General features: G+C 46.7%; 1 protein-coding gene across 1 annotated transcript in view; it reads right to left on the bottom strand.

Moving 5' to 3' along the window:
- IGFBP2 (insulin like growth factor binding protein 2) overlaps positions 1-4,731 on the bottom strand; it is a gene marked incomplete at its 5' end in the record, with an annotated part of 19,053 nt that extends 14,322 nt beyond the window's left edge. Inside the window, one exon of the mRNA XM_019522813.1 lies at positions 4,617-4,731. Coding sequence (XP_019378358.1) covers positions 4,617-4,731 — 115 coding nt within the window. The remainder of the gene's footprint in view (positions 1-4,616) is intronic.
- Between the last annotated feature and the right edge of the window lie 10,941 nt (positions 4,732-15,672).

The raw sequence follows: 15,672 nt of genomic DNA, 5'->3' as shown, positions 1-15,672 counted from the left end.
TGGGTGTCTACGCCACAGTCCCCCAGCTTCCTAATGAGAATGGGGTGAGAGACAGTATCAAAAGCCTTCCTGAAGTCTAGGAAAACTATATCCACTGCCACCCCTGCATCCAATGATTTAGTGACCTGGTCGTAAAAGGCCACCAGGTTGGTCTGACAGGACCTGCCGCTGATGAACCCATGCTGGTTGCCCCTGAGCATGCCGTTCCCTGCTGGCCCCTCCTGGATGCGTGCCAGAATAATTTTCTCCAACAGCTTGCCCAGGACTTGACTTGCCTTGACTTGAGGTCTATCTATCATCATCCAGAGTATCAGGAATTGAATAAGAATGTGTTCAATACACTTTAAGAGCTCTCTCAACATTATTGACTTCACTGCCTCCATAATTTTCATGGTAAAACCTGCCGTGTCAGCAATACTTCTTGGCAAGTCTGGCCTTATTTTACTTTACATCCCATATGATGAATTAACTCATGCTTGACTTTTATCCAATATTCTCCTATGTTCTATATTTGCCTACTTCTCTTGGGTCTAACACAACAGCACATGCTTTGGGCCCAAACCTGTTACCGCTTTCAGCTTCCAGGCCCTAAACTGGCTCTCTCAAGTAGGAGACTCACACAACAAGAAAGCTCAGGGTAACAGCTGGGCTTTTTTCTCCTGTTCTGCACACTACTAGCATCCTAGAATCATAGAAAATGAAGGTTAGAAGGGAGCTCAGGGGGTCACATCTAGTCCAACCCCTGCTCAAAGCAGGACCAGCCCCAACTAGATCATCCCAGCCAAGGCTTTGTCTACCTGGGTCTTAAATACCTCCAAGGGTACAGTTTCTTCCACCTTTCTGGGTAACCTGTTCCAGTGCTTCATCACCCTCCTGATGAGAGAGTTTTTTGTAATATCCAACCTAAATTTCCTGTGCTACAACTTGAGACCATTGCTCCTTGTCCTGTCCCAAGTGTCCTAGGACAATCTGCCTAATTTTGTGATCAGTCTCCAGACAGCAGCCTCTCAACACTTGGTAGCAACTTTGAGTTAACAGAGAATCCTCGTTAGTCATTGGAAGTAGAGATTGAACCAAACTGTTCTGATTGCAACTGATTTGAGAGGAGAGGGTGTGCATGCACATACCCATTCACTGCAAGAATCTGCTATTTAATATAATTTAGTATAATTTAAGAGCTCTTGGTCAGCCTACGAGCTACGAATATGACAGACACTGGGCCTTGTCTGTCCCTCAGAAGTGACATACGTAAAGTTTCTTTCAACACACAAAGGACATGTCAACATGGCCTGAAGTGATCCAGGATCTGTGTTTACAGTTTGACGTCACGCAGGTTCAGCAATCCGGCCCTTTGCATGTCAGCAGCTTATGAAGAGTGGAGTAACCTTGGGACAGTGCGTGGCCAAGTGTGGACGCAAGAGCTGTGCCATAGCTTACATAACAGTCCATCTGGAATGGGGTTGGCTGCTCCAAGTTTGCAGAAAAGTCAAAGATTCAAAAGTTTTACTGCAAGCTGGAACCTGCCAGGTGATGTCATGTCAGGATAAAAGTCTCCTGTCATCACACAAAGGGGAAAATTCTTCAAATTTACATAGCACTTCTCTTCCACAAACCTCCACCCTTCAGACACTATGATTCCCATATTTCAGATGTGGAAACTGAGGGCAGAGGCTTTTCACAGCCACACAGTGACCAAGCCACAACTGGACCGCTGAACTCCCAGCCCCTTAGCCCCCTGTGCTTTGGTCATTACCAAAATGGCAATTAAAAACAGCAAAAATTCTTTGGCAAATTCCAGGACTCCATACAGTTATTGCACCTGGATCAGAAGCCAGAACCATATGGAGTCGATATCCAAATATCACAACCTACATTCTGGGCTGTGATATGAGTATTCTGCTTTCCCAGTCAGTCTAGGCAAGGATCATTTCACACAAGGAACATTTTTTTTTTTTTTTACATATCACTGTCCTTTACAATGAGAAACACACAGTGAGAAAGACGATTGAATTAAATTGCCTTTAACAACAGATATAATAGACAAAAATAAAATTCACTCTAAGATGTTGGTAAGTTTTGCCAAACTCCAATTATCAGGGAAAAATTCCAAGATTTTTAAGATTTTAAAGCACCATCCGGTTTTCTCCATTTTTAGCGATATCTTTAAATGTTAGTCCACTATGGATGAGGAACGAGTGGTGTTGCTGCCAGTAACAATCACGAGGCAGGATCTGGAGCAATAGAAACATCAAAATGGCATCGCTTGTGTCAAGTTTCTCATGAGCACTGTGCTGCTTCATTCAGAAAACCAGTGGCACGCACACTAAATGGAAAACAAGTCAATCTGCACCAAGCCCAGCCAGTCCCTTCCTGATCAAAACTTGTTGCTTCCTGTTTCCCACTGATAGATATACAAATTTTTCCAAATGATCACTATTCTAGTAAAAAGAGGCCAGCTAGTAACCTTCTTGTCAGCTGATTCATTCACAAAACCCTCTCCTGATAATATTTCACACCGTTTCTCCCCCCAAAACGAACGCACACAAAACCAAGGAAGAATGCGGGACATGAGCAGACAACACAAGTGCGCATGGAGAGATGGGAGAGAATCGCTCTTGGAAACTTGAGGTAGTGGTAAGAGTTTAAATTCAGCAGAGGCCTCCAGCAGGTAGAGACTGACCCTTCTTCTCTGACATGGACCCATCTATGGTGTTTGCTTTCCACACTTCTGGACTGGTCTCCAAGAACAAGCTCCACCTGGAATTGGTCCCAACAGCTATGTGCAAACTTCAGCTATTTTTCTCTTAAGCAAAGCAGACAAGAGCATATTACAGCAGGGCTGCAAGCTCTGCACTCATTTACACTTCTCTTTTGCAGCTGAAAGACTAAAAGATAAAGCATTCATCAGCTGGAGATTTGGGGCTGGTCCATTGCCCAGGTTAGGAGAAGCGACAGAGGAGCAAGACATTGCTCCCAGTCCCTAGATCAGAGGTCCTCAGAGTGTGCCTGACAGGTCTCCGCAGTGCACAGGGCACTTCTGCACAGCGGCTTGGGCACATGGTGTTGGTTCCCTTTGAAACCAGTCACCATAATGGATTCAAGACAATCACCTTGCTGGGGTCGTTTGACCCCAGTACTCTTTCCTGCCATGGCAGGGGGTCGGACTTGATGATCTGCTCAGGTCCCTTCCGACCCTACTAACTATGAAACTATGAAACTGTAAGAGAGCTAAAAAGGCTTTCCCCCTTTACCATGACCAGACAAATCAGCTGAAGGGCCAAAAAAAGTGGGACTGCGCTTGGAAAGCATGGTGACTTCTTTAACTCTTGTGAGACATGTGGAATAGGATTATATTTCAAAGAGAGTTGGGAGGCTGTGAGGGAGAGGTTCAAACCTGGGAGAGCGCTGAGTGGATTGAGAGCCAAATAATTACTGCCAAATACTTGTAATACGGCCTGAAAGAAATAAATCTGTTGGAAGGCCATCATGGCTCCATCCATGAATCTCTCATGCCATCACTGACCCTAATGGGATGGGATGGGATGGGCAGGTATGAGTTGGCCTTTGATATCCATCCCTAACTCATTTGTCATGCCGGCCCATGGCTTTCCGCCAACCAATTTCAATTCAAGCTAAATATATCCCCTGACAAAGGGGTGCCAAGCTTCAAAATTCAATTAGGTTTTATGGTTCTTCCATGCTCTTGTGGCATGTGGAAAACTGTTCCCGTCCTGCTTTGGATCACAAGGTAGAAAGTTTCTGTGCCGGGTGGGTCATTTGTGGCAGGAAGCAAAGCAGATAGCCCATGGAACACCTCACCACGTGCCAAGAACATGTGTTCTCGCAGCCTCTTCTAAGGAAAATTCCCATTGACTTCAGTGGGCCTCGGGTTTGGCTGCAGTTGAAGTGCACTCAGACGCACGCCGGCAAATGACTGCAACGCATCGCGCAGTCTGGCCAAAATTTCTGAAAGCAGCTAATGCTTTGCAGTGCTTCAGTCTTTGGGAGCCCCCTCAGGGTCCAAGGCCGGGCACCTCCCAACTGAGGTGCTCTGAATTAGTGGCCACTCACACAGCGGTGCCCATCCAGAATAATATCTGAGCAGACAATATTAGTACCAGTTCCTAAAGCTGTGAGAGATGCAGGCTCAGCTTTTGGTAAGATGAGGTGAGCAGGAGCTCATCTGCACTGTGACAAAGTCACCTATTATCTGTCCCTGGTGTTCATGTGGCAGCTACGTGCTAACTTATACCCCAAGGCAGCCGTGAGGCTGAGGGACCCCAGCACCCAGGGACACTGTTTTAGAGGTGCTTTGTACTTGCACAAGCCTCTGTGTGACATCCAGGCAACATTTCCACCCCCCACACCCCATACAGCTAGAAAGCCATGGCTGAGCCAGACGTAGCAAAACTGAGCCAAGTTTTCTGTCTTGCATTGTTTCTCAGCCCTTTCACGCAGCTCTGCTCAGGCCAAAGGCTTGTCTCTGCCATCCTGAAAATGGACAAGGTCTTTGAACCTGATCTTATGTGTAGAGTTCAAATGAAAGCTGCAGAAAGGGGCTACAGGATGATTACAGGGAAAAGGCCAGGGAATGCACACACAAACAGCATGCCCACCTCTACAGCTGTCCCCAGTGACCTCGTCCAAACCAGCCTGTTGAGTATTTGAGTAAGAGGCCAGGGCAAAGGTTCCTACCCAGCAGCTCTGATGCAGGATTTGTTGACAGGGGATTCAGAGAGCAGAGAAAGAGGCTGGCACCTGCAAGTCTATCCCGGGTCCAATTTCCTTGGAACAGGATCTGCAAAGAACAAAGTCCCCATAGCCCTAAGCGCCCCCTCCCCACCCCCAAATATTAATCATCCCGTTCACTCTTCTTGTTCCAAGGTTACATTTAGAGTCTGCAGTGAGTGCATGTCCCTTTCTTAACTGACCTGCTTTTCTCTGCAGGTGATTCCATACATAGGATCACAGGAATCACAGGATCCTAGAGAAGTAAGGTTGGAAGGGACTTTACAAGGTCATCCTTGACTAAACCCTCCTGCTCTAGTGTCTGGCTAACCTACTCTTGAAACTTTATAGGGATGGAGAGGACACAGGACTCCAGGGGAGGCCTCACCAGTGCTGAAAAGAGCAGAAGAATCACTTGCATTGATTTCCAAGTGATATTCCTATCGATGCAGTATCCTGTTGCCTTTTTTTTTTTTTGGCAGCAAGTGCACACTGTTAGCTCATACTGAGCTTATGGCCCACTGTAGCCCTAGGACTTTCACTGCAGTACTGCAGCCCAGCCCATCTTTCCCCAGTCTGTATTTGTGAATGCAATTATTTCATCCCAAGTGCAGGACTCTGCATAAGCAAGCAGGCTTTCTTGCATTCCCTGGCTGTGAAGTGAATGGGTTGAAGCTCAGGCTCCAGTACCAACTCCTCCTCTTCACTACCAAGTTAAAGGGTAGTCTTTACTGGGCTGGTAAGAAATACTGTTGCCAAAGGAGTAGAAAGCACTGGTGGGGGTGGGAGAAGGACCAGGGTGAGCAGGAACGAGGGGGGAAGGGTGGGCTGGAAGGAGAGGAGGAAAATGAAGGAAGAGACAATACCTCATGTTTGAAATCCTGTTCTCTTGAAGTCAGTGGCAAAGCTTCCAGTGGCTTCAATGGGATCTGGATTTCCCTCCATGTCCTACTCACCGGCCGGTTCATCTGAACTCCCCTCACTGGGTTTATAACAGAGATGCATGACGTACCAGCATTTCTTCCCATGCATGCCCACTGACTTGCACCTCTTAAGCTAACTTGCCTCATCGGCTGCAGGACGCATAATAAACCCCCTCTCGTTGCTGGCAAAGTTGGGAGACGCAGAGAAGCTCCCTCCTCTCCATATGGGTTTCTGTTGATTTATCCAGTCCCTGGCTTTGCCCCCAGGGGCTCCTGCTCTGTTTTTTGGTTTCTCCAGCTAAGGTGACCACATAGTGCAGGAAGGATGTGAGTTTAGGTCTGCTTGCACCTTGGGATAGTTAACACCAGTGCCCTGGACACAATCCAGTGTATACAACTGCATCTTCCTAACCCCAAATTTCTTGCCATTTCAATGGAAAATTTCTCACTTCCTGCCCTGCTGTGTTCTGCAAGGTGATGGTGCCACTTTCCCCCTACAGTAATTCCCTCTCTCATCCTCTGCTAGCTGCTGTTTTTAATGCAGTCTTCTGGGGGACTTCTTTCCCATATCTCTCTGGAATCTGTTCTCAGAGTCTCTTATTTCCCCTTTATAATCTTGCACTGACTAGCTGCAAAATCCTGTTGTTTCAGCCACAATCTTTATGCCAAAGACCTACAACTCTTTAGTAGCAACCATCAGAACAACATCTACCCTACATCTGTTTTAGTAGCCATGTGAGCTACTAAACAGGCAGAAGCAGTCTCATGTTTCTTCCCCAATACTCAGGAAGGTCCAAGCCTGTGTCCCCATTTTTCTTTCTTCACAGCCAACCTCCTGTCAGATCTCATTGCATTTTTTTCTGCTGTCTCTTCTCCCTGCCCGTTACAAATCTCCAACCCACACACTGAGCATCATCAGCCTCAATTACTGCACCTGTCTGTCCATGTCCTCTTCCAGAATCTTATCTTGCTCTGGTCAGGCTTGAACACTGCTCTCACTGCCCCCCACATCTCTGCTCTCTTGTCTATGCTCCATGTGCTCACCCCAAACTGGCCTTCAGAATGCCCTCAGCATCTTCACCTACTCGAGTCTTCCACCTGCTCCTTAGAGTTCCTTCCTGTCTGCTTTTTTGAGCCGCTTCTTCAAGGCACGCTTCTGGGACAATCCACAGGGAAAATAATCTGTATTGCTGTAAGAGCTCAATCCACTCTTTGGTGCCTTGGACCTGCACTGTTTGTCTAGGTCTATCTGTGAGTTCCCTGGGTTGGTCCTGTATTGCATTCTCTTTTGAGTGGTTCGTGTGTTGGTGAAACTAAATGATAAAATCACACACACACATGCTCACGCATGCAACCTGCTACAGCCGTAAACTCCCATGTAATCTCTGAAAATTGGCAGACTGCCCCTTGGTTTAGGACCTTAAGACCCTTCAGCACAAGAGGTGCCGTGTAACCCCCTCCTCCTTTATTGTCACTGCCCAGTCTTTTCAGCTTATCTGTGTGAGGAGGGAGGGAATAGCTAAGCAGCACAATGGTGTGATCTGGCTGGCAACTGCTTAGCAAGCCCCTCTTCTTGTCCTGAACTTCTGCCACAAGGATGAGGCGATGGGCAGTCAGTGCCATTTTTGGCTGCTGTGCTGTCCTCCAGGGATAGCTCCTATGTTTTTACGCAACACGGCTGTTCTTTCAGATGCCTTTTATGCCTGCTGGTGTAAGATGGCCACTTGCAAGCTGTTTTTCAACCTGGGCAGAATAGGTGCTGAGGCACATGCCCAGAGCTCCTTTTACAGTGGCACGACTCACACACTGTCAGGCACTGACTTCTTCACAAGGAAGGGAGAGCAGAGGTGGTTTTGGAAGAGATCCAGTAGTTGGAGTGAGAAAAACAGGAACTCTACTGTCCTCTTCCCCTGATCTTTGCTCCAAAGGTCCAGCAGCAGCAATCCCTCGCAGTCAAGGATGACTGTCTTCCATGTTTGCTTTACCTGTGGGTCCAAAGATGGCTGATGAGGCTGATCTGAGATCGACAGACTCTGTTGCAGCTCGGGCATGTATTTCCGTGCAAGGTGGGTGGCTCTGGGCTCTTGACTGGGTCCATGACACGCTGTTTCTGCCACTCCCACTTCTGTGTGTCCTGTTGTCATCACAAGGTTTCAAAGTACTGAGATCCTTGCAGCGAACCCTTTCTCCATTTGGGGCGGTCCTTGGCGATAGTCTCCCACCAGTTAATGCTGAAGTTGCATTTTTTCAAGTTGCCTTGAGGACATCCTTGAAGTGCTTTCTGTGCCCTCCTCTTGAACGTATGCCTTGACTGGGCTGGGAGAATAAAACTTCCTTCAGGAGTCAAGTCGGACACCCAGATGTGGCAGGCCCACCAAAGTTGATGTTGGGTGATCATTACTTCAGTGCTCATGGCATTTGCTTGCAAGAGGATGTTAATGTTGGTGCATCTATCTTCTTACCGGAGTCAAAGGATCTTCCGTCCACTTGTGTGCTAGTTGCTGTTTGAACTAGCCACCCCTCAGTACTTCAGAGAGTGTCTAATGAACCCCTCCCCTGCCATTCATGCCATCCTTGTGGTACCTATAGCAATTGCTTAAATAGAAAAATAACACCAAAAGAAGGATTCAGCACATTGCTGCCTGTCAGTAAGAAAGATATGACTGAAGGATACAGAGCAGAGGGCCTGTATCAGGCCTGGGTGGCTCCCTCAGGGACCAGTAGACTGTAAACCAAAGCATGCTGTACCAACCTCTTTCTTTCCAAGGGGAAACCTGAATCCCCAGGTTGCAGTGCCCCAAGTAATTTATTCTTGGAGGATAACAAGTGAACCTATTTCTGATCCCTAGAGCACTTAGCAAATAACTTCCTCTAGCCAAATTCCACCTGGGGTAGCTGTTTTTCTCTCTTTGTTATCCTGTTTCCACTTAGAAGTCACCTGAGTGCATTTCAACCTCTCACATATCTGCTGAGCTAAAATATTAACCTGAGAGTGAACCTTTGTCAAAGGCTTTCTGTAAATCTAAATCCATGGCTGCATGGTCTAGTGGACTGACCTGATGACTGGGGAACAAGAACTCGCATGCTTTATTGCCAGCTCTGCCATGAGGCCAGTTGTGCTGCCTCATTTGAACCACCTGTGAAATGGGGCCAACACTGCTTATTGCTTTGACCATGCACTGTAAGGGGGAGTGCTCTGTCAATGCAAAATGCTACATAAAGAATGAAAATGCCTGCTGTTGGTTATCTCAGGACAAGATCCAGAGAGGCACCTAGGAAATGGGAGACCACGTTATAGGTGTATCTGACCTTGTGGGGATTCACACCCACCTTTCCCTCCTCCCATTGCCTGAATCCTCAGGCTATAGAGCAGTCTTGAGTGTATGTGGCAGGGTGCTCCAGACTCGCTGTGTTTCCTTGCAGTGTCAAATGCAGATAGTCCTGGAAGCAGAGGCCAGAACCCTGGTGAGCAATGTGCTCAAGTTGCAGCAAGGGAAGTTGAGGATGGATATTAAGAAAAACTCTCTCACAAGGAAGGTAGTAAAGCACTGGAACAGGCTACCCAGAGAGGCTGTAGACTCTCCATGCTTGGCAGTTGTTAAGACCCAAGCAGACAAAGCCTTGGTTGGGATGATGTAGTTGGGGCCAGTCCTGCTGTGAGCAAGGTGTTGGACTAGATGTGACCTCCTGAGGTCCCTCCCAACCTCATTTTCTATGATTCAAAGTAGGGCTGAAAGGGACCTCTCTACATTGAGGTGCTCTTGTGGTCCCAAGTGCAGGTGCCAAGTGACTTTAGGTGCTTCCAGGGTTGGACAGCCTCTGTGAAGGGGGTTCCTGGCTTGCTTTTTCAGACAAGTACCATTTTAGATGGCCAGCATGCCACTCTAGATCCTGCTCTAAGCCTCCAGCTCAGCAATGCACCTCAGCATATATTGAACTTTTATTCACTTCACTGACTAGGGAACAACTTAAGTGTGACTGAATCAGAGCCTGAGTCCCCAGCGTGCTCCCTGGCACGGACACCATCAAAGAATTCCATCTCATTGTGGAAGCATGTCTTGTTCTTCCTATTTTGATTAGCCTTCACCGCACTGCAATCACCCAAGCCCAAAAGAAACCGAGGTCTTCTAAGACACTTCCTTGCTTAAATGAATTGGACTGCAACTTCACCACCTGGCCCTTAACCCAGAACATAAAACCCTCAAATAGACTGACCGTATTTTCAGTCCTCAGGGGTTTTGCTTGAACTATAAAAGCAATTCATTTTACAAGGGTAAGCTCCAATCCCTGCTTCCCGGTTGTTCATATGCATGTGTGTGGCCTCTGATATTTCAGAAGCACAAAGGAACCTGTGATATTTCCAGTATTATCTCTATTTTTTAACCCTCTGTCCCTGTGACTTGCCAAAAGCCAGCCAGACCTTTCATAAAGTCCACAAAATAACCTCACTCCTTTCTCTTCAACTCTACTGCCTTGTTCAAATGGCATTTTGCCTATGTTAGAAAATGCACGTGTCCCTGGGACTGAGGACACGTAAGCTTATCTCCACCTCATCTACACAATGTATGTGCGTGGCATGGACAGGCTGTCTTTAAAGCAAGTTCCAGGGAAGGCCCCAAGGTATTTTCATTATAAAGATGGCCTTTGCCAGGCAACAGGCTTTTGCATCTCTCTCACAAGTATTGAAGAAGGGAGGAAAGCAAACTGTTCATTGGAAGGGTGATGTCTTTCAGATCTGATAACTTGGAACCTGTCAGGACTTGAAAACTCAACCTGTCCAGGACAAAATGTTTTGGGTAACAGTCAGCTTGCAGGAACAAAAGAAACCCTGATAACGGAGTCGTAATGAGGTGCTATGTTTCCAGTCCCAGGCACGCTTGTACATAAGAAACGTTGCTTTACAGTTGTGTTGAAGTTTTACACCCTACTGTCTGAATCTGTGAGTAACAAAGTATTGTATGTTTTGCTGCTGTTTTGAGCTGGGGATGCTCAACCCCTGGCTTGTAGGCCAGATCAAGTCCATGAAGCCATGTCATCTGGCCAGGAGGGCTCTCACAGGACTGAAAATATGGTGGTGTGGGAATGATGGCAGTATTAATGACCACTGCTGCCAAATTTCCAGATCGGTCTGGAGCCCACCAGCTAGATAAGGTGGCCCTACATGCTAGAGCTGGGGTGCATGGCAGGGCTGACACCTGACCAGATGTGGGCATGCAGCGCTGGACCAAGGGAGTGAGTGGCCCAGACTGAGGCAACACAAGCCCTGATCCAGGCATGTGGGGCCAAACAGAGGTGGCACAGGGCCCAACCCCATGTAAGATCTGGCATACAAACTGGCCCTGCACCACTCATCCAACTTGTGGAGTCAAGAGGTTGAGCACCACTGATTTAGAGTATTGCCCTGTACGACTTAGCACGGCTTTGCTAGGAGCAGATCTCTGTTAATAAGATGATCCATCCCAAACCACAATCCCAAAGTGGTGCATTTTCCGTCAATCCCTTGATGCCTCCAAATCAAGACCAGATGACTTCTGGACTACGCGTGTGAGTCAGACCCAAGTAAAAAGGTACGGTACTGGGAACACTAAGTGAATCTACATGGACTGGGCCAGACAGGAGCTCAGACAAGAGAACATAATGGTCACTTCTGACCATTAAATCTGTGAGTCTCTGAATCCATCCTGTGCTGACTCCTGAGCTTTTCAAAGAGGTTTTCTGCAGCTTTGTCTAGAGGTCCAGCTGTGTGTTTAGATACTTGGGCACGACTGCCATGGAAGCTCACGGCTGCTATACACAGGTCTCAGGACAAAACTGGACCATTGGAAATTATGACAAACTCCTTTCATATACATTTGGGGCTGCCAAAAGTCTGACCTTCCACTCCGAGATCTGCCATAAGGTATAAATGACTGCAAATAGGGAGGAAAAATATTACGAGTCAAGTTAGGAAAACATAAAAGGTCAGAGTGGGGCTCCACCCTGCCTGCTCGAGCACTCTTCCACTCATCCTCGATATGGCTCCATTCTCCCTTTTCAGCCACATTGGCTCCCATTGTTGTTATGACTGTTGCATGCAAATGGAATGAACTTCAGCCATTTGTATTATTAGCTTTAAATAACAACATACTTTTCCACCGCCGATTTTCCAGACAGTGGTGCGGTCCAGGGTTCCCCACCACCTCTCTGTGCGTTTCCTCAAAGTCTGCCCTTTAAACATTCCTAGGATCATTCCTTTTCTACCTTCTCCTCAAAAACCTCTTCAGGCTCCATGTTCAATTGCCAACCGTGTCATTTCCAGGGCAGCATTCACTTGCTAGACCTAACATGCCCTCAAGCCCCTTAGCTGAGCAATAGTTTCTTTCTCACTAGAAAGATGCGCTTCTTTTATCCATCCTACTTTACCCTAACAAAATGAATTGACCACTCAAACTGAAATTCCAGATTGATGGCGATAACCTATGTGCTACATTGGATTTTTATGCTGCATTCTGTCTACCCACATCTCCTGACAGGTTCAAGTGGAGGTAAATATTATTTTTTCCTCTTCTGCTCTGAGCTATTAAACAATTGACACATTCCACCCTAGAAGTAATTAGTCTGCTTCCAGAGGAGGCCACTCGTATGATCAGGGGGCAGCAGGGCAGGCCTTATGAGGAGAGGCTACAGGACCTGAACCTGTTCAGCCTCCACAAGACAAGGCTGAGGGGGGATCTAGTGGCCTGCTACAAACTAGTCAGGGGGGATCAGCAGGCACTGGGGAAGTCCCTGTTCCCCCGAGCACTACCAGGAGTGACCAGGAATAACGGTCACAAGCTGGTAGAGGGTAGTCAGGGCGGCTAGGATCTGGAACCAACTTCCAAGAGAAGTGATGCTGGCTCCTACCCTGGGGGTCTTTAAGAGGAGGTTAGATGAACACCTTGCTGGGGTCGTTTGACCCCAGTAATCTTTCCTGCCATGGCAGGGGGTCAGACTAGATAGTCTACTCAGGTCCCTTCCGACCCTAGAAACTATGAAGCTATGCAACCTGAGACCAAGCCTTGAGTAGGGCTGTGGATGCTAGGTTGAATCCTCTGGTTTAATGTTCTGGCTTGGTGGCTGAACTGGTTGACATCAAATAAAAAATAAATGCTTCGGTTGACTCAAAATGTTTTTTGTTCAACTTGAAATTAAGCATACAGATCATCACTTTAATTTAGCATTGGGCTATTTCTCTCATTTTGTTTTCAAGGAGGCCAATTTTTTCTTTAAAAAACAGGGATTTAACATTGATAATGAGAATATAATTACAAAACTGAAAAAGTCAACCATCTTTTTAAAGTTCTTCCCTCCTGTTTTAAGCCAAAGCTGATCCCAAATTTGGCCTGAATTCATCAAAGAATTCCACTGTTCCAAAAACTGCATTTTTGGTGAATTTGCTATTAACTGAGAAAAATCTGACCAACCCCAGCCTTGAGGTCCTTATCCACACTGAACTGCTACTTTAAGTCAACAAGAGCTTGAGTTAAGTAAGGCACGGTTCTTTGGGTGGATGTGATATCTTTTATTAGGCCAACTAAGTAGTTGGAAAAAAGTTCTTAGCAAGCTTTCAGGTGCAGTCACCCTTTGTCAAGCATTGGGAGTCTCTGCTGGTCTGAGACTTCAAGGAATGAGAGAAGCTAAAAGTAGAATAGAGCAGAGTAAGTAGTAAATAGAGTAAACCTTTCCAGATTTGTCTCATAAATTTAGGACTTGACTACATGGAAAGGTCTCATCGGGTTAACTAGTTATATAGGTTAAAAAAGGTTTAGGTAAACCACTGGAGAAGACTTCGGGAGCACTTTTATTTTGGTTAAAACCAGGCTTACTTTAGTTCAGTTGTAAAGCAACAAGAAATCAGTTTAAACGGCACTAAAATAAGCTGCCTTAAACCACCCTAAGAACCTCCATACAGTGGTTTGTACTGGTTTTCCTCAGTGGAAAGCAAGTATTCCAGTTTAACTGGAACAATTCTCTTTTGTAGGCAAAGCCCAATGTGTGAAACAGCTTGGAAACCCTGGAGATAAAAAATGCTCTATGAGCATGGGGTATTATCACTCAATGAATCTAGCTCAAATGTGAAGACGACTTTGTTCTCACTCCGGCAGTCTGGAGCATATCTCACTGCAAGCTCCAGTGACAGAGGAAAGAGTGACCAGCCAGCAAATGTTATCCATCTCAAAGCCTCCCTCTCTGAGCCAGTACAGACACATTGCTTCTTTATATTACAGCCTTAATATATGGAGACTTAATGCCCCAATTCCTGCATCATGGAGGTGTCAAGATCATTCACCCTTCTAGATGAGAGGTTTCCTTCCGAGCAGGGGGAGTGTGAGACCCCAGGACAGCTTTCAACTGCAGTTCCCCTTGGCTGTTACTTCAGCCTCTTGCCTTTGAAGAGAAAGAAGCTGTTTCATGTTGTTTCCAATTTTCCTCTTCCCTAGGCCACTCACAGAGTTACGCTAAGTCATACGGAGCTTCCTACTGAGCTGCGGGCAGGAGGGAAGGGAAAAACATAAAACAATGGGAAACACGGACCAAAGAGAAGGAAAGATTTGGGGCTAGATTCAAGATGGGAACTCAGGTGTGGCAAAGTCAAACTGTTGCTCAGAGCAAGCCTATCGCATCACGGTCCGTAAGTGAGATACCTGAGGGATGGAGACCTACGACAGGGTGCAGGTACTTCAGTGCTACCCAAGCCATGGAGGGCTGTGCAGAAATATAAGTGTCTGGGATGCCTGAAGAAAGGCGTTTATACCCGAAAGCTTACAAACAACAATTTTTTCAGCTATTTAGTTGGTCTAATAAAAGATATCACATTCACCCAAAGAAACATGTCTGCCTGGGAGAAATGTAGGTGCCCAGAGACTACAGCGTTGAAGGTGTAGGTGCTGGGTGAGGGCTTGGGGAGGGCAGTAGCCCCCAAAGAATGGACTTTGGCACCCAAAGTGACAGTAGCTTTCCCTCATGAATCTATTCCTTGGAGGAAAGAGAGAACAGAGGCAGGAAAAATAGTGGCATTATATGCATAAAGTATACCTGTCTGTCCTACTTCATAGGCATCCTGCCTAGCTTTCCTTATGCACCCAATGGGCAGACTACCCTAAACGTCAACACCTCTGCTGTATCCTCTCACAACTGCCTAGAGTCACCTCTATTTTCTGCTGGTTTGTGAAAAAATGTTGGTGTTATTTAAAGAAAGAGTGGGCTGCAATGTAGGGCACAAGGGCTTATACCTGCCCACAGGGGCAGACTGGATGTCATGGGGTGAGGTATCACCCTGCATTGGAAGGGGGAAAGTTAACCTAAGGTAACTAACAGACCACTCATGAGCACTGACCACTGGAACCTGCTGAAAATTATCTGATGGAACTGTTTTGCACTGAAAACAGTTGGATTTGATTCAGTTTGAGTCCATGAGCAGATATTCCTAGGGCCACAGAGCAACTGAGCATCTAGTCTGGGGATTAGGGAAAAAGCCCAGAGTGTGGAAGACAAAAGTAAAAGCCTCTTCTCTGAATCAACCTGTGCAAAGGCTGAGCCACTGATCTCCCAAGTCCTAGGCCAGTATCCCAAATGCCAAATCTTTAGCTCTTCTGAGCTAGTCATTGTACGTTCAAGGGGGAGATAAAACCTTCAAAATGTCTTGAGTGGGAAAATATACTTAGGAAAATCGTGTCCCATCTAATTCTGCAAGACACACTCATGTGATGTGGGACCCACAGGGAGATTTCAAGGTGGCAGGCTGTATTCAGCCTAATTAGGACTGGGCTGGAGCACTGTAATTATTCCCCCTGCCTCTTCCATGAAGCCCTGTGGGATCTTCAATGACCACAGAATGACCTCCTTGGCTGAAGAGCGCAGACCTTTATCTGCAGAGTGATCCCAACTCCTCACAGGTCAGTAAATACTAGCTGGGAAAGGAAAGTTGGAGCCTGGGCACCTGCAGCTGCTATGTTCAGCCTCATAATTCCTAAAAATAAAATCCTTGCTCCACTGCCTGGGA

This window comes from Gavialis gangeticus, unplaced genomic scaffold (genome assembly GCF_001723915.1).
Source record: "Gavialis gangeticus isolate Ggan-Ray unplaced genomic scaffold, GavGan_comp1, whole genome shotgun sequence".
Classification (NCBI taxonomy): Eukaryota; Metazoa; Chordata; order Crocodylia; family Gavialidae; genus Gavialis; species Gavialis gangeticus.
Note: the sequence above shows the minus strand (reverse complement) of the source record. Positions and strands in the feature narration are given on the sequence as shown.